The sequence below is a fragment of the Adiantum capillus-veneris genome, unplaced genomic scaffold (genome assembly GCF_014529385.1).
Source record: "Adiantum capillus-veneris isolate H3 unplaced genomic scaffold, ASM1452938v2 Hic_scaffold_659, whole genome shotgun sequence".
Taxonomy (NCBI): Eukaryota; Viridiplantae; Streptophyta; class Polypodiopsida; order Polypodiales; family Pteridaceae; genus Adiantum; species Adiantum capillus-veneris.
The window spans coordinates 1-19,605 of NW_028221692.1; the positions used below are offsets into that span (position 1 = coordinate 1).

General features: G+C 41.6%; 1 protein-coding gene across 1 annotated transcript; it reads left to right on the forward strand.

Annotated features, from left to right (window-relative positions):
- The first annotated feature begins 7,886 nt into the window (after positions 1-7,886).
- Positions 7,887-9,652, forward strand: LOC147416659 (pyruvate kinase 2, cytosolic-like). Its single transcript, XM_086508190.1, has 3 exons — positions 7,887-8,015; positions 9,000-9,059; positions 9,145-9,652. Exons 1-3 carry the CDS (start codon positions 7,941-7,943, stop codon positions 9,295-9,297), a joined length of 288 nt encoding a protein of 95 aa, XP_086364316.1. The 5' UTR covers positions 7,887-7,940; the 3' UTR covers positions 9,298-9,652.
- Positions 9,653-19,605: the final 9,953 nt, after the last annotated feature.

A 19,605-nucleotide genomic window follows, 5' to 3' on the forward strand; every position in this document is an offset into this window, starting at 1 on the left:
GCAAGTCGAAAGAGCAAAAGAAGGTCTTGAGGTCAGAGAACAAATGCTTTATCTGTGAGCAGCCTGGTCACATTGCTTACAATTGTCCTCAAAAGAAAAGGCTAGCTGATCCTGAAGACAAGGAGGACAGGAAAGGAAAGAGGCCCATGGCCGGTCTAGTGCCAGAAATGGTGGGCGACAAGCCAAATTCAGATGCAAGTGAGCTTTGTAGAGCATGGGGAAAGGTTAGGGATCAAACAATGCTTATCTTCTTTGATCCATGTGCCAAAGTCAACTTCATTTCCCCGGAATTGGCTTCAAAGTTGGGAATTAGACCTGAAGAGATGGGGTATAGAGCATAGGCAGGTTTGGCATGTCCTGGCCATACAGAGGCTGTGACACCTATCATCGGAAAGTTGAGCTTACGTATCCAGTCCTGTGTAGATGCTGAAGAATTTTACGTCATGCCACTGGATGGATGTGATGTGTTGCTAGGTATTCCTTGGTTGTTTCGTGTACAGGGAATCATGGATGCCTACAACAAAAAGATCACTGTACAGAGCAGGGGAAAGACTCACATTCTGGATGTAAAGCTTAAAGGGGAGTCTATTCCCACTGTATCAGCTTCTGCTATTACTTCTGTAATGAAAAAGCATCTTTTTGCGCACTTGGTTTTTGCACGTGAAGTGTCAGATTGTGATGGATCAAATTTATTTGTGTTAGATAAAGAAAGGTCAATGTTTTTACAACAGTATACTGACTGTTTTTCCGATTCATTACCGTCTCAATTACCGCCAGAGAGACCCGAGGACCATGCGATAGATTTGGTGCCAGGCAATAGCCCACCAAATAAGCCTCGGTATAGGTTAGTGCGGCTGAGTAGAAAGAGATAATGAGCCAAGTACAGGAGCTGTTAGAAAAGGGAATGATTTAGCCCAGTTCATCTCCATTCTGTTCTCCAGTGTTGTTGGTGCAGAAAAAGGATGGCTCATGGCGTATGTGCATCGACTACTGTGCACTGGACAAGAATACCATCAAGAATAGGTTCCCTATACCTAGAATTGATGATATTCTGGACAAATTAGAAGGAGCATGTTATTTTCTCAAGATTAGTGATCTTTATTGCTCAAGGTTCCTTTTAGTTCTTAGGGAAAGAGAGATCTTTCCGTCTTATGGAGAGTGCTATGATCACGAACAAAGTGAGTGGATATTGTGCATGCAAGTGAATGAGACTGAGAGAAGGAGAGAGAAGAGATACGATACTCGAGATTTTGTAAAACCCTTCTCCGAAGGCCCCACTCTCGTCGGCGAGTGTGGTCTACTTTGATTGCACAAAGGTGTACAATGCGTATGCAATTTGGACTATGCCGATGGTGACGACGACGACTTGATGGGTGAAATCTAAGATCTTCTAATCGCTGAATTTTCGGGACTGTTTCGGTGGCTGAAAATGACTGTTTTGGCTGCGTTTTCTTGGCTAAAAATGGGGGAACATCTGCAACCGTCTAGGGGCTGATCTGCTATTGCGTCATAGGCTGAAAACTGCGAGAATCCAACTGCTGAATTCTGCGTTTTTGCTACTGCTGAGCTGGCGTTTTTGACAGGGCTGAAAAAACGCTGAATTTGCAATGATGCTAGCGTTTTTGTCAAGGTCTGAAAAACGCTGGCTGGGATGTATCTGCTGAGGTTGGAACGTCAGGCAGGAGGACTTGTTGGCGATGGTTGCTGGGAGGAAACGCCAAAGGGAAGGAGTGGATGGCGAGGGTCTACTGTTGAGGGGGGGTACTGCGGAGAAGTTGCCTGTTGAGCGGGAAGCTCCTGCTGCCTCTTCTGCTAGAAAGTGCTAACTTGGGTTTGCTTATATATTAACTTAGCAAAATTGCCCCACCTTCTTTTGTTGGAAAGTCACTTAAAAATAATAAGTGAAAATCCCAATAAATAGGAAAATAGGCTAAATGCACTGGAAAATTCTCCTAACTGATGCTAATGGATTCTGATGGGAATTCCGATGATCATGCTGTGTGCAACCGGAGGATATGCATCTATGCTAAGTGACTGGGCATGCACGGTCTACGAATAGACTCACAAAAGTGCCAGATCACTGCTAATCTAGACTTGATTGGATTGACTGAACCCTGCTGTGGTGTAGCTTGTCCACAGACACATAGGGTTGGGATGTGTCACGTGACATCCCCTCCTTTTCAAAGTGAGGTACTGGTACTGAACTGTATGGCGTCGAGGGAGATCGCCAACAGCATCCGGAATCCTGGAAGGGACTCTTCAGCGGCCCACTCTGATGTGTGGGTCGTGCGGTACTTCAACTTCATAAAGGTCTGCAACGCTTGCTTCTTTCGGCCGCGCCGAAAGCGACACAAAGTCTTCTGTGGCTCCTTCGATGCTTCAACTTCGTCTAGAGACCTGCTTCTTTCTTCTTCAAGAATCTCCATGGCTGAAAATTCCTGAAACAATCTCCAACACAAAACCATGAACATACCCATTCGATGTAAAGTGAAGGAAAAAAATCTTGTCTTCTCTAAAGACTGTGCATGCAATGTAGACGAACATAGAGACGGAGTGACAACCCGTTCATCAAACACATGCAAACAATGCGGTCGAATCTTTTTTGTTTGATCGAAATCAATCAATTGTGGCAAATCACAATGGAAATGCCCATGCTTGGTGCTCATACAATCATGTGCTCGTTCAGAAACTGTGTCATACCAAGGAAGAAACATGGAATGTGACTTCCTGATATACAAACTTTTCAAATTTTCATGAACAATCCGCATACATTCGTGCTCATCCATGAGAGAAACGTGCTCAACATACAATATGTCATGCCTAGTAAAAGGGATCACATAACGATGCTGACTAAAATACAGGAAACCCTCACGAATGAAACACTCGAACAATGCGTGCCTATCAATCATGCGAACACATAATACTTCCTGTGATGGTTCTTTGGACCAAGGCTCGAGAGCCAAGATCGCTTCTTTGGGATCTATCGAATCGACCTATGGGGGATCTGTGGACCTCGACTCGAAAGCCAAGATTGATTCTTGGTGATTGATCGAATCTACAACGAGGTTAGCTTCGCTAGAAAAAGCATCAACTAACACATCATCCTTGTGAACAATCACATCTTCTTCATGCAACTCATCATGCTTGTGACAAATCACATCTTGATCATGCAAATCATCATGCTTGTCATTGTCATCCAAATCATTATGCAAATCATTGGCATCCAAATCATCATGCTTATCATTGTGCTTCAAATCATCATGCAAGTCATTGTCAATCGAATCATCATCATGCTTCACACAATCATGCAAATCCTGTGGGTCATGCTTTGGAGAAGAAGAGACTGAGAGAGTCTCCTTTTCCCGAATCTCTTGCATCGGTGCCGACATTGGAGACAATGTAACAGACTTGGACACTCCAAGTCAAGAATCAACCGCGATAGCACCAAATAACTACTTCAAAACAATTCACAGATCACAATAGATTTGCACTGGCCCGGCGGAGTTCCGTGCCTAGAGATATTGGCCCCAAAGACTGGCGCCCCTTTCGGTATTTCTTTTTGTATTAATCAATCATCAAAGTACAAGAGAGCGGTTAGGGTTTCACTCTCAGACTCTGCGTCCAGATGCTGTGAGAAGTGAGGCCCTCACCACTTATTTAAAGATACAAGGGATGCCCAAAAGCAGAGCCCCAAAAGCTTTTGAAATAAAAAGCATGAGTTCTCTCTCTCTCTCTCTTAGAGAGTCTTTTCTCTTTTTTTTTATAAAAATAAGCAAAAGTCGCGCTGCTCATCATTTTCCAAAAAAAAAAAAGCCTCCACGATTTTCGAAAATTAGGGTTCTTGGCAGAAATTAGGGTTTGTAGGAATTTTAGGGTTTCTGGCAGAAATTAGGGTTTCTGCTGTTTGCCACGTCATCACTTTGTGACAGACAAGAGTCGCAAGAACTCTTGCATGTGTCGGTCGTGCTGTTCTTGTCTTGCCTTTATTGCTGCTTCTCTTTCTACTTCTCTTGCCTTTCTTTCTACTTCTCTTTCTGCTTTTTCTTTTGCGTGTCTGCGTTTCATTTTTGCCATTCTTTTCTTAAACATCAGCTCTAACTCCTCCATAGGAGTTAGTGCAATCTTTGTCGTAGATGGGGAAGGGTCGTTAAAACCTCCTGGTGGGAAATTTCTTCGTCGCCTCTTTCATGCTCATCACCTCCAAGCGAAGTATCCATTCCGCTTCGAGTGATGATCATTCTGAAGTCGTGGGTTCTTGGGGGTCTTGGTTCTTAAGTTCACGAGGAACTTGGGTTCTTGCGGGTCTTGAGTTCTTGAGGATCTTGAGGTTTTCTTTCGCTTGCAAATCGCGCTGGAGAAGGATCTTCTCTTCACCCGAGTTCTACTCCTTTCTGCGGGCGCAGCCCTTGGCGGCCTTGCGGTCACACCAAGGTTGCTTTTTCCCACCTCACGTCGATTGCCGGCCGCTAAGTGCACGGTCCGCTCTCAAATGAGTGAAAAGAGACACAAGGGGAGGTTGGACAAGCCCTTCTTTCTTGGGATTCCTGTCACTCTTCAACAAAACACGATTAGGAATGGCCACGCCCAAGTAAACTTGGGTTCGTGCGATCGCAACAGGGAAAAAAAAATTCTTGTGGTTCTTTCCTTGAGTAATGCAGAACACTTCCAAAGCTCTGATACCAATGTTAGGTGCCGCGGAATGAATGTTGTATTTTCTCAAGATTAGTGATCTTTATTGCTCAAGGTTCCTTTTAGTTCTTAGGGAAAGAGAGATCTTTCCGTCTTATGGAGAGTGCTATGATCACGAACAAAGTGAGTGGATATTGTGCGTGCAAGTGAATGAGACTGAGAGAAGGAGAGAGAAGAGATACGACACCCGAGATTTTGTAAAACCCTCCTCCGAAGGCCCCACTCTCGTTGGCGAGAGTGGTCTACTTTGATTGCACATAGGTGTACAATGCGTATGCAATTTGGACTATGCCGACGACGACGACGGTGGTGACGACGACGACTTGATGGGTGAAATCTAAGATCTTCTAATCGCTGAATTTCGGGACTGTTTCGGTGGCTGAAAATGACTGTTTTGGCTGAAAATGACTGTTTCGGTACTGGTGAGAAGTTGCCTGTTGAGCGGGAAGCTCCTGTTGCCTCTTCTGCCAGAAAGTGCTAACTTGGGTTTGCTTATATATTAACTTAGCAAAATTGCCCAACCTACTTTTGTTGGAAAGTCACTTAAAAATAATAAGTGAAAATCCCAATAAATAGGAAAATAGGCTAAATGCATTGGAAAATTCCCCTAGCTGATGCTAATGGATTCTGATGGGAATTCCGATGGTCATGCTGTGTGCAATCGGAGGATATGCATCTATGCGAAGTGACTTGGCATGCACGGTCTACGAATAGACTCACAAAAGTGCCAGATCACTGCTAATCTAAACTTGACTGGACTAACTGAACCCTGTTGTGGTGTAGCTTGTCCACGGACACATAGGGTTGGGATGTGTCACGTGACGGTCTCACAAATACTCTTGCTACGTTCAATAGGATGATGGACAGAATTTTCCGTCCACACCAACAGTTTGTTGATACATTCTTTGACGACATGATAGTCTACTCAAAGAATGAAGAGGAGCTAGGCATCACTTGGCCATTGTGTTCAAAGAGCTACGCAGCCATATGTTGCTCATCAATGCAAAGAAAAGCGAATTTTTTCTGGAAGAGATTCACTTTCTGGGACACATTGTCTCAAAGGATGGTGTCAGAGTGGATCCTGCAAAAGTTGAAGCGATCAAGTCATGGCCAGATTTGAAGACGGTGCACGATGTCCGAAGCTTCTTGGGACTATGCTCCTATTACAGAAGGTTTATCCGAAATTTCACTGAGATTGCTTCACCTTTACATGCTCTTCAAAAGAAGGCAGTCACCTTTAGATGGACACAGAAAGAGATTTCAGCTTTTAATCTCTTTAAGGAAAAGATGACTTTAGATCCAATCATTGTGTTGCCAGATCTTAGGAAGTCATTTGTGTGTCCAGTGCGACGCCTGCGGTAGTAGCATTGGTGCAAAGATGGCAGGGTAGTAGTCTATGAGAGTAGAATCTTGCAAGGGCCAGAAAAGACTATGCAAGTCTATGAAAAAGAACTGCAGGCCGTGATTCATGCGCTCTTAAGTTGGAAACACTACCTGCTAGGTGCAGATTCCGTTGTCCAAACGGATCATCAGACCTTGCGATACTTCTTGACACAGGCAAAGTTATCTGAGAAGCATATGCGATGGGCAAATATCTTGTCCATGTTCCATTTTCAGATTGTGCATGTGGAAGGCAAGAAGAATGTTGTGGTTGATGCCTTGTCAAGGAAGCCACAAATTTCAGCTGTGTCAATTCCTTATCATCATGAACTTGATGATATGAGGGAACAATATGCAAATGATGAAGATTTTGCAAGGGTCTTCGAGCAGCTAATGAATGGACAACGTCATGAACACTATCTTCTCAAAGATGGGTTCATGATGACGCATGGCAGATTGTGTGTCACAAAGCCATTGCGACGCAAAGTTATGGAAGAGAGTCATGTCCCACCGTATGCAGGGCATCATGGTATCGATGCTACAGTTAAACAGGCCGGTTTCAATATTATCACACGACCCAAACTTTGCTTGCGTCCTCTTCCTCACGCTTCTGTCGTCTGCATCAATGATTTGCATTGCCTACACCCAGAAGGGCTTTTGCTCCCTTCAAGAGATGGAGCTCGGGGTTGTATTGGAAAGGTGGCAAACTCTCCAGGTCAAGGCTGTGTGATCTGAACCATGGTTTGTCGTATCGAGCTTTCTGATATCTGTATAGCTGACTAAAATGCTCGTTGTGGGAGTCTGTCGGTTGGGAACGCAGGGCAGATCCAAAGGCTTGCGCCCTTGACGGTAGTTCTTATTATTATGCTTGCAAAGTACATCTCCTGAGGGTCCTTTGCTCTTAGACTCTGCGTCCAGATGCTCTACAGAGTGAGGCCCTAGGGGCTCTTATAAACAGTGTAGGGTTTGCCCAAAAGCAGAGCCCCAAAAGCTAAAGCACTAAACCCCAAAAGCATATGCTCCCAAAAGCTAGTGCTAGAAACTCCTAAAAGCTGCCAACGAAAATTGCGGAAATCCGTACAGTCCTCCACATGGCACAACCAGCGCAATTTGCGGAAATTTCTGTATAGCCATTGCCACGTCAGCATCCATACAGTATGCCACACCAGCATGTCAGCATGTTTTACAAAAGTCATCTTTAGAGTTCAAGCTTTGGGTTTTTAGGGTTTTAGGTCCCATGCTCGGTGCTCATAAGTTCTTTAAGTTGATAGGCATCTTTTGGGTTTAGTTCCTCTTGTCCACTCGGCCATGCCTCTTCTGGTTGGGCATGCCACTTGATCACTTTGTGACAAAAATGAGGGGGGAGACAGAGAATCAGGCATATAGGGGGCACCATGTAGCAGCCATTCCTCTCATGCTTGTGTTTGATAGCCAAAAATCAGTCAGTTATTTACAGCCAGTCCATAAGCCAGCTCACCATGAAATATTTCAGCCTGGAACGTTTCACAATGCAAGTCAGAAATTTGACACGAAGCATTTCACCTTGTTGGAAAGATGGGACAAAACCTGGGATCGAAACGTCAATATATAAGTAATCCTTAATTTCTTGAAGTGCAAAAAGCCGGTTTAGGTTTTTTTTGGAGGGGTGAAGGGGGAGGGTTTCCCTTAAAATGGTTAACTCGAGAAGTGAGAGCCTTATAATGAATATAATTGCTTACCTCTTTCCAAAGTTTGTCTTTGATGCTACTAGTTAGGGTTGATGTCAAGGATGTATTATCTTCCCTCTTTTTGTCAAGATATATAGCTTATCTAAACAAAACTTGTGTTATTGCACTTGTCTGTACAGGTTAATAGCAAAGTACAGGCCAACAATGCCTGTCCTGTCAGTAGTGATTCCTCGCTTGACCACAAATCAATTGCGCTGGAGTTTTACCGGTGCATTCCAGGCAAGGATTCATTCTCTATGTAATAATAAGTGTGTTTAATTTCAAGTTACTGTTTGGGGGCTTACTTCAGGTGTGGGTATTAATTACTTGTTGCGGACAATCTAGTTGGCTGTTTGGGATTGTGCTTGACATGGTTTAAAGGTTCAAATATTATGGCATAACTCCTATGTACTCAACAGTAGTTAGGTCAAATGTTCTCTTCACAGTCGCAACATTGGCATTGCTTGGAGGTTGAGAATGGGAGAATACTAGGAATCAAAGTTCTGTTGCAGTATTATGATGTGATTATGCAAAAATGCTACCATGTTTACTGAGCATTTTACTTGCATATGCTTGGCAACTAGGGGGTTTATGAGCTTCAAATGGGGAAGGTGTAAGGTAAAAGACAGTACAGCCTGTGAACTGTGAACACATCGTCTGATTTACCAAGAATAGGCATACTGGTGATGTTTGGTAGATCAGCTCTCAGAGGGACTACAGGATGGCTGTTAAAGTGGGGCTCTAGTGAGTGTGGGCAAATCCTTTTTATATTGAGTCACTTGAATCCCAAAAGCTTGAAGTAGAATTGGGATTCCAAATGCTTGAATTAAAATGTGACACCAGCTTACTAAAGCACTTGAAGGTCAAGGCATGATGTAAAGATTACATGCACTTGCAGAGGACTCTAAAGCTCACGTTTGCTCGTGCTCTCCTCTACGGCTGCCGTTGGCTTGTATTAATTTTTTCTAGCTAATACGTCTTTTAATGCTACGCTTAATTGTGGCCGAGTCTGCCCTGCATCTCAAGATTTTTGACAGAAACTCAGTACTCGGAACTTTGTATTGATGTATATGCTCGTGTGTGTGTGTCCTTAAGGAGTGTGTTTCTTTGGTGCTGTTTGCTGGGAGTTCTCCCTGTTTTTCCTTGCCTTTGGGTCGCTGGAAGGTTATGGATAGCGAAATGAATGATCAAGTTTTCTTTTTGTCATTCTGATTTGACATGCAGGCAAGACAATGTTTGGTTATCAGAGGAATTTTTCCGATGCTGGCTGACCCAAGACATCCTGTAAGTAGCAAATCCGCGCTCATCTTGTCGGACCGGTATAACCATGCGAATCTGGTTGATGATTGTTCTCTCTCTTTATGTACAGGCGGAAACAACAAATGCTACAAATGAGTCTGTCCTCAAGGTGGCAATGGACCATGGCAAATCTGCAGGAATTATCAAGCCTCATGATCGTATAGTGGTATGTCAGAAAGTGGGCGATTCTTCTGTGGTAAAGATTATTGAGCTCGAAGAATAAGCAGGCGTCGTTCTGCTAAAAAATGGCTTTTTCAAGCCTTAAAACTTTTCTCCATCGAAGGGAAAGGAAATTATTTGAGTGGGGACTTTGTACTTGCCTTAGTACTAACCAAGGCAATGGAAGTATTTTACCGGGTCAGAATTCTCTGATTTTAATTATTCTCTATGGGAAGAGATCTATGCAACAATTAAGGCAGATTGGAGACTTAGAGAGAGACAGAGAGTGGCCTTACAATTTTGACTTTCCTTTTCTGTAGGATCATTATCAGCATAAAGCCCTGTTAATGGGGGGTGTGATCTGATTATTGTTATTTTCGAAAATTCATATAAAAGGACCGTATCACGCGTTTCTAAAAGTTTCTGTTAACTAAGGTCACACGGGTATGGCACGGGCGTGTGCGGATGCAGGGTGTGGATGCCATGCAAATGCGAGTGTGTGTGCACATCTCTTTCTCCAAACATTGTATTTTTCACCCTAAACCCCAAACCCTAAAACTTATCATTAGTTTCCTTGATTTTGACATTGCCAATTTGAGAAGTACTATGAGGAGTTAAAATTTGCCAAAGATTTGTGTTTTGGCAGCTTGAAGTAATGCAAAAAGTCAATGCCCTAAGTTGGCACATTTTCTCATACCCTTTGCTTTGAAGTACGTGCCGCAAATTGGAATGCTAATTGTCCTATTTGTCTTGTTGGAGCAAGGCATCTCGAAACTTGACAGGTCATGGTTAAGCTTAGATTATTTTGGCTCGAGTGTTTTTTTGATTTCCAACTGAGCATCGGTCTGCTCCTTGTGAGCTTGCAGCGATGCTTTTAGGTGACCAAGTCTAATAAAAATTCGAGGGATGTAAGGTTCTAGGTATATTATGGTAATGTCTAGCTAAGAAGCTACTTATCTACTTCATGCTCTGTCCTATTCAAGGATAGTTAATCATTGTATAAAAGTAGGTAGTATAGTATAAAACTTCTAAGTTGCTTACATTAGGCGTTTTGAGCACATGGGGAATCTTTCATTTCATTGGGAATTTCCATGGATTTTTCAGGCACTTGAGTAATTTTTCCAAGAAAGAAATAAGAAATAAGAAATTGTGGGAAAAGGAATATTGGTTAGGCTATTGATGTTACCTGATTATCCCCCATGTGGACATTGTACATGGCCATTGTTGTGTGTACCTCATGCTTTCGATTGGACACTAACTCTTAGTTGGCATTTATACATGGGCATTGCTACATGTACCAATTGTGCTTTAGATGGAACATTAACTGTAAAAATAGGCAAACAATCCGGCTGGTCCAAAGGCGCTTCGCCTCCAACGTGGAATTGTCAACTCTCCAACCTCTCAAGTTGGAAGCTCTTTATAACTTGTGTGTGTGTGTGTGTGTGTGTGTGCACATATTTGAGCAATGATTCCAACATTAATACAATTCTTAACTCTCTATTAAGTGTTTTTGTCTTAAGGGATTTCCAAGTAGAGATAAAAACAATAGGGAAAATCAAGCAACCTAAGCTCATCTCTGTCAGGTTTTTCCCTAGATAGACATTGAAAGGTTGCCCATCTACGAGTACATGAAAAATGGTAGCTGCCCGGCTTATTGAGTAATTTACTTTTAGCACTTTCATTCCACACCCATGTGTTTATGGTGCCCACCTACTAGTTAAAACACAATACGAAGTGTTATATGTGAAGTCTTTTCAAAGTTCAAAGGGCGTGTGAGTAAGCATTCAAACAAATACATGTGAGTAAGAGCCTTCCTATGTGGTTTTGCTTGTGTGTGTTAAGAGGTTACCTCTATACTGTGTGTGCACGCACACATGTACATGCATGTGTGGATTCCACCCTTGATAAACGAGTATGTGTGCATGCTATATTCATGGGGTTGTGTAGATTGCGACTTGAGATCAATTGCTCTCTCTCTCTCTCTCTCTCTCTCTCTCTCTCTCTCTCTCTCTCTCTCTCTCTGTCTCTCTCAAAGCGGCAAGGGAAAAAGGCAAGATTGCCTTTTACGGAGATGGAAGAGTGGTAATACTAGAGCGACGCTCCACATGACGGTGCGAGACTTATGGGACCACACTCAAAGTGGCTACCTGGAACTGTAATGGATCTATGCGTCTTGATGTGGGTGCTTTTGAGGATAGCTTCACTGGAAGAGACATCATCTTTTACTCTGAGACACACCAGGCCCCTGGGCAATCCATGCCACATCAGTGGATACAGCCGGGAGACAGCTTACAGACAGGAGACACGCTCAGAGCACAGAGGACGGGGCTCGGGGGAGTGGCAATGTTATTTAGAGAGGATTTGCAGCCATTGATACATATAGCCCACAGGGATGAGTAGGCTAGGTACCTGTGGGTGAGATTGAAAGCAGAGAAAGGCAAATATCTCTACCTTGCTATTTGCTACTTTCCCCCGAGTACATCAGTTTATGCATCACCCAGAGGACAATCCCCTTTCTCTATTTTGGATGATGACATATGGGAGTTCTCTAGGGATGGTGACATTATCATCCTAGGGGACTTCAATGCTAGGACTACCCATCACCAGACAGTGCACTCATGGACATTGGCCGGAACACGACCTGCAACGTCTTCAAGCACGCCTCGATAGGGGCATCTACTATTATCATTACCGACCTCCTGCAGGTAGTGGGGTTGTGGCAATGGATCTAGAATGGTGGCTCCAGGCAAGAACGATTAGAGGGCTCCGAAGAGCTTCTCCCCCAATACGTAGCTGACCCATGTCCAAGCCGACATCATCACTCGCATTTACGGGCCGGCATACTCGTCTCCAAATTTGTTGCATGTTCGTATCTCAACATGAGTTCATAGGCCCGACATTCATCACCTCCTTGCCAGTAGCTACATTTTCAAAAGAAGACAGTTGCTTATGATCTAGATATGTACACTTTGCAATTTATAAGATGCCTCATAGTAGCAACGTGCTTCATGCCAATGGGACTTTTGCACTGAGAACTTATCTCTACACTGTCTATGACATACAATATAAAGTTACCTCTCCTTCTTCTTAAGCTTAATCAATATCTTGTATCTTTTGTATTTGTCTTGATTCTTGTTTTGTGTCTGACACAGAGGACATACATATATTCACAACAATGGACATTTTCGATTGCACAAGCACGACTCCAACTCGACAATATTGCAAGGTCCGTTATCTGTATCCAATTCTCTATGCCCATATGTTTGCTTGGCGCAACACATAAATGCTCCGGGGCAGGGCACGGCTTCCGTTTCTTATAATTTTTGGAGAGACCACAGTGTCAACTCTCCACCATACTTTTGTATGGAACTTCTGCATGACGTGCACTGTATATTTAGCATTTTCACTTTGTGCCTAGCTGCAAAAATGTTTAACTATTCACATTGTTTTTGTGTAGCTTGATTCAAACATTGCCCTCCGGCTTGCATAATTGGATGATATCCATACACGTGTACCAAGTCGGTAGTGTATTTCATTTTTAAATCTATTGATGCTTTATTTATTTCTTGGAGTTTTTCAATGCTTTCTTAAGTTAGTTTAACTACATGTTTTCCTCATTAGTGCATGCTCCACGGTCTAGAGACTAAATGGTCGATATTACTAGACTGAATGGCAATCTGCAAACAACTACAAAAGTAGGTTAAGTTGCAACCCTTTTGCTCAATTCAATTTAGTAGTCCTTTGTGTATAGGGAGCGCTATGGGACACAACTTGCTTCTTCTCAATGCTCATGAAGTCCCAAGTTGAGCTATTCTTGGTGCCTAACCATTGGTTCTACTCATTTGCTCATATTCCAGAACAAAACCCGAGGCAATAGCAATTCAAAACCAACTAACCAACTACGCTCCCAAATCTATTAGATCATGTACAGCAAAGGCCTACCAAGCAAGACTAGTTCTTTAAGTGGGAGGTTGTTGGGTGAAGACGGTGTGCCTCTTACCCCGGTCAAACACGCCAAAGGAGTTTGACCGTCCATCACTTGTACATACCTTATTCTTTACTAAATAGAAGAATAAGAGCCTCTCTCATACATTGTGGTGAGTTGCTCCATCCACATTGTGTGTGTTCTCTCTCTCTCTCTCTCTCTCTCTCTCTCTCTCTCTCTCTCTCTCTCTCTCTCTCTCTACCTCTCTCTACACATGCATCGCATTCGTGCGATCTTCACTCTTATCTTTTGCCCAAGGGATTTGTGCCAAGGATGACAAGCACCTCTTCCCCTCACGCTGACATCACCTCGTCTGAATCCTATCATAAAATATGAGGTATAACAATAATATACTTAATATCAAATGAGCTTGAAGAATGATATTTCAAGATATCAAATATGCAGATTCAAAATATATTTCCAAATCAGATGATCTCTCTCTCTCTCTCTCTCTCTCTCTCTCTCTCAATATGTGCAAGCACACACACGAAAGAGTATTCAATATTAGTGAAAGTCTGTGAATTTTAAATTCCATACAAATCAAATCAAATCAAATTTGTTCATGAAATGTTGCTTAATATTGAATGAAATAAATTCTGTAATATCTTTACAATGTGAAGTGAAAGAGATGACATATTTATCATGAATGCCTAAAAACAGTCTTAAAACAAACCCCATGATGCTTCTTTTAGAGAAACAATAATTTTTTTAATTCACATCACATTAATGATTAGTTTTCTCAATTCACATGAGAAGTATGAAAAGTAAGTTTAAATGAGCCGTTACAATCACATGTTGTGTTATAATATAAAATTGTATTACCAATTATACATACATAATCACAAATAGTTTATATATCACAAAGTGACAATAAAATGAAAGGTGCACATTGTACATTGGTATTTCAAAACAAGATATTATAATGAAAAGAAAGTAAAATAAAAAACAATAAAATAAAGCGACACATTGACAAACTAAAACAACATAATATTTTAATGCTTTTGTAAGAAAATATAAATTTAATGAGCTCATGAAATAAAAAACAATTCAATAAATTAAATCTTTATGAAGTCCTTAAATGATTTTTTTATAAATTAAAATATTAAGAAAAAGTTCAACGAGTCAATACTTAACATCATGGGATCAAACTCCTAGGAATGCACTCTTTAATCCTTTGTTCTCTTAACTTTAAAGCCTTTTTCAATGTGCCAAAGAAGCAAACGATTGCTTTGAAAAATAGCATTGAAAAGGACAAGATTTCTTTCTTTTTAAGACTGTTAAAGCCCCTTTGAGGAATTTGAATTGAACGAACTTCACTATATGGATACTAAGATCTTTAGCAAGCCAAAAAGGTAAAGCATCGGGATGGCTTGCTAAGAAAGTGACATGGAGTACCACGAGGGTGGGTGTGTGTTGAAAGGGTTGTCTAGTTATAAATAAAGGGCGTTTTGAGGGCAACTTTATCTTAAATGTAGATGTAGCAAGGACGCAGCCTTATGTTTTTTTTTTTGCTTTTTTTGGAGAAGAATTTATGCAAAAGGGAAAGAATAAGTATGTATGAGAATGGTCTCACAAAAGGAGGAGCCTACTTTCTAACGTTTGTTACATCAGTGAGGATTTTTAACATCGTATCATCAAACTGCTACATATAGTAGTTCTTTTGCACTTGTTGATGCACTTTATGTACTAGGGATAAAAGAAACATTTTGTGTATATGTGCATTTACAAGACTTGGTCTTGTTGTGTGAAGGGGTGAAAAGTCAAGCATCTGGAAGGATGTAGCCAAAAGTGAGGGCCTACAAGCAAGTGTAGCATGTTTAAAAGTGCTATTAATCGCAATTAATATCTTTTGGCTTGAAAGTGCAAAATTCTTACTCAATGACCATACCACAACTTAGAACATAGTGCAAGTATGCACCGGTTCAAGTTTGAAGCCATTTTTGTTGGAATTAGGGTTGAAAGAAAACACACACAGCTTGGAGAACACGAAGGAAGTTCAAGGCACACAACAGAGAGTGTATTGCTTAGTGAGCAATGGAAAGATGGATAGCCCTAGAATGATGGACGTATATACAATGCACTGGGGAAAAAACCTCCTAGTGAGGGAAAAAATGCCGCGACAGTCCTAAGTGTGTTCACACACATCACTACCACATGTATATGGTAACAATCCCCCTTGGGAGTGATGCGATGAACGAGAGCTGGAACATGGAATAAAGGGAAGTGCCATGCCTTGAGGACATGATCAGTCCACAAAGGGGAGTAAGCCTAAAGCTTTGTGGAAAGCTTCAAACTTCTCAAGAGACAATGCCTTTGTGAAAGGATCTGCAAGGTTGTCCTACATTGGCACATAAGCCAAGCTGATCTCTCCTGCTTTGTGTGAGCATGAAAAACTGGGTTCCTCGCAACTGCCAATGTGCTCTGACTGTCAGTGTAGATAGTATTGGCAGTGTCGTGTCCAACACCCAAGTCAGCCATAAGGCGTATGAGCCATACACACTCAACTGTAACTGTGAAGACTGCCCTGTGCTCAGCCTCACAACTAGAAGTTGCCACAGTAGGTTGCTTCTTGCTCAACCATGATAGACATGAACTGCCAAGCATGAAACAAAAACCACTTGTGGACACTCGTGTGTCAAAACAACCAACCCAATTTGAGTCCGAAAAAGCATGTAAGTCTCGCGGTAGTGATCCCCCCTTGGGATAAAACAAGCCAAGACGTAAAGTTCCACTCAAGTAGTGGAAAATCATCTTGACATCTTGCCAATGCTTAGACCCTGGGCTATGCATAAATCTGATGACATGTGGGACTGTAAACTGAATATTCAGCCTCATGTTGCATACATAAATGAGGCATCCAACATCAATTTGGTAAAGAGTGACATGTACAAGATCACCACCATCATGAAGACTCAATTTCAAACCTATTTCCATGGGAGTGGTGATAGGTTTGCAATCCTCAAGTCCAAACTTATAAAGCAATGTCTCTATGTAACTTTTCTGACACAAGGCAATACCACCATCACACTGTTTAAACTCTATACCCAAGTAATGATGCAATAGCCCCAAATATTTCATATTGAAAGTAACATTCAAATTAGCCTTAAATTTAGCAATATGTATCTCATTTGGTCCACTGATCAACAAATCATCCACATCCACTGATCAACAAATCATCCGCATAAGGAACCACAATGAGAAATACATCACCCTAAGGCTTTACATAGAATGTGCTTTCTGTTGGACTATTACGAAAGCCTTGGACCAAATGAGTGTCAGTTTTCTCATACCACGCACGAGGAGATTGCTTCAACCCATACAAAGATTTCTTACATCTGCACACGTTATCCTCTTGTCCTTTCTTGACAAAACCGCGAGGCTGCGTTACATAAACTTCCTCAAATATGTCACCATTCAAGAAAGAAGTACCAATGTCTGATAGATATACATCCCAACCAAAATGAGCTGCCAATGCACATAGCAAATGCACACTAGTCATACGACAAGTGGGAGAGAAAGTCTCTTCATAATCTATGCCTTTTTGATGTGCATAACCCTTTGCAACAAGTCGAGCCTTATAGCGATCAATCTCACCATCCAGCCTGTTTCAAGTTGTAAACCCACTTTGTACCAATGGTCTTTTTAGCAGGAGGCAACTCACATAAAGTCCATGTGTCATTTTCTATAAGTGCATCATATTCTGATTGCATGGCAGCCATCCAATTTTTTGAATGTTGTGCTTCATCAAAAGATAGAGGTTCCTCAACATCATGTAAGCTAAACACAACCAAAGCATAAAAATCTGATACATAAGATGCATGTTGAGAACCTGAACGAGTACGACTAGACAAAGGTGCATCCAATTTACTATCACACAAAGTATGCACCAGCCATTTATGCATACCTCTAGCCTGCTCATTCTTAGCCCTTTCCTCATCAAGTACATCTGCATCATTAATAGGCTGATCTGTAACATTTTCAGAAACCCCCATAGGTTGTACATTTGTCTCATTGGAATTTACATTCGAACTTCCACCATTCAAAAGAGGTAACAAAGTGTCACAAATGTCCCGTGAGCTTACATTATTGTCTCTAGTACATGACAACAAGGGACGAACATAATTTTCCACAAAAACAACATCCGAGACCAAGATACACCTTGTTTGCGGATGATACAACCTGTACCCTTTGCTTTCAACACTATAACCAAGAAAAATACATTTGATGCCTTATCATCCAATTTCCCGCACTGCGTTTGTGGCACCAAAGCTTATGCCAAACAACCAAAAACACACATCTTCTCAACAGAAGGCTTTACATCATGCCATGGTTCATATGGAGTCATAGACTGCAAAGCTTTCATAGGAGACGTGTTTAGTACACAAGTGGCACACATGATGGCCTGAAGCCAAAACGAATGTGGTAAAGCTTGACTCTTGACCATACATCGTTCCATTTCTGTAAGTGACCTATTTTTCCTCTCAGCAAGACCATTTTGCTGAGGTATATAAGGCAGTATACATTGGTGTTTTATCGCACGACTAGCCAAAAATGCACGAATGTGGTAAAGCTTGACTCTTGACCATACATCGTTCCATTTCCGTAAGTGACCTATTTTTCCTCTCAGCAAGACCATTTTGCTGAGGTATATAAGGCAGTATACATTGGTGTTTTATCGCACGACTAACCAAAAATGCATTAAATTCATGAGATATATACTTCCCCCCTCGATCAGAATGGAGGGTGCCCATAGTACATTTCGAGACTTTTTTAGCCATAGCCAAAAATTGTTTGAAGCACATAAATACTTCGAACTTTGCGTTAAGTGGATACACCCATGCATGCATGAAGTAATCATCAATGAAAGTCACAAAGTAAAGATAATTGCCCAAGAAGGGGGGTTTTGCATGGGACCACAAACATCACTATGCACAAGTTGCAACCTGCATGTGGCCCTAACTGAACCATCCTTTGGAAAATTAGAACGCTGCATCTTACCCAAAATACAGCCTTCACAAACATGTTTGACAGGTGCTTCAAGAAGTGGCAAAGAAGCAACCATATCAGATTTCTGTAAACGCAATAAACTGGCAAAATTCAGATGTCCAAAACGTGCATGCCAAAGTTTTGCAATATTTGCGAGTTTCCATTTTCGAGCTTTTGTAATTTGAAATGTTTTTTAATGAGCTTTTCAACACTCGCATTACACCAAGGATATCTTAAAATATTATTGTGGCATGAGAAGAGTCTACACAGAAATTTGCATTCCTTCAATTACCAGGCAATTAAATGTGACATGCATGCATGTTGATGCTTGAGGGAATGTAAGCTTAAGCACTCTCTTGTTAGGCTGAAATGTAACTATAAAAAAAGAACCATTGGTAATTATTTTTGAGTGAATATCTAGCTCTAAAGAATACCAAACAACACATGTAGTGTCAAAGGAACCTACCAAGTCAACTATAGTAGCTTCAAAACCAAACTAGATTCCTAGTGGTAGTGTGACATGCATATCATACTACATAGTAAACCCCCAATTACATAATCCAGTCACACGATTACCAAAATGCCATGTCCATGTCATGTGGCCACATTATACACAAAACACACAAATCAAAATACGATGTCTAGAGAATACTAATTTTACTTTTTAATCCCTTAAATTCTCTTATGGGGTACCCTAATGGAAGTATTGATGGGTCCTCCTTGAAATTTGCTACATATTTTTAATAGTGTTGAATATGATTGATCAATTTTTATGGCTATTGGCACATTAAATATGTCTACCTAGCTATTATTTTCATGTACTCTATCAAACACAACAACTGATCACCTCTAATGACTTCCCATTAACTTGCTTTCCTTGGTATTTTCTCCCTTGTTTCACAACTCAATAAAAAACCACCCTTAGTCATATAGGTTTGCACTTTGAACCTAGTAATTAGAGCACCATCCATCCAATGGTATGATGATGAGGATGCCATCATAGCTCCACCCGTTATGCCATAGATTGCCCTCATAGCCCCCCCCCCCCCCCCCCCCCCCCCCCCCCCTTTTTATGCAATCTAGGAGATTGCTACTCGCGACATACTCTTTTGATTGATTAGAGTAATAAAATTGTCTCAACATAATCTCTTGATTGATTAGAGTAATAAAACTGTAAGCATATGCAAAAAGAAAGGGAGGGGGACAGAAGCCCCCCATCGTTTGTGCACGCGGATGATGAGGGGGCTCCAGTCCCCCCCGCCCTTTTCTTTTGCTAGGCTTACGTTTTTATTACTCCACCCCCGCCCCCTTTTTCTCCATCGCAGGTATGGAGATGGTGTCTCTTTGAATGCCGGTTGCGTCTTCAATTTAGATTACCATCATAGCCCCACCCATTAGCAG

Excerpts from the sequence above, each read along its gene's own strand:
- LOC147416659 (XM_086508190.1), top strand. The coding sequence starts at position 7,941 with ATGCCTGTCCTGTCAGTAGTGATTCCTCGCTTGACCACAAATCAATTG. Across the intron at positions 8,016-8,999 it reads GTTTTACCGGTGCATTCCAG|GCAAGACAATGTTTGGTTAT; the intron begins GCAAGGATTCAT and ends TTTGACATGCAG. Across the intron at positions 9,060-9,144 it reads TGGCTGACCCAAGACATCCT|GCGGAAACAACAAATGCTAC; the intron begins GTAAGTAGCAAA and ends CTTTATGTACAG.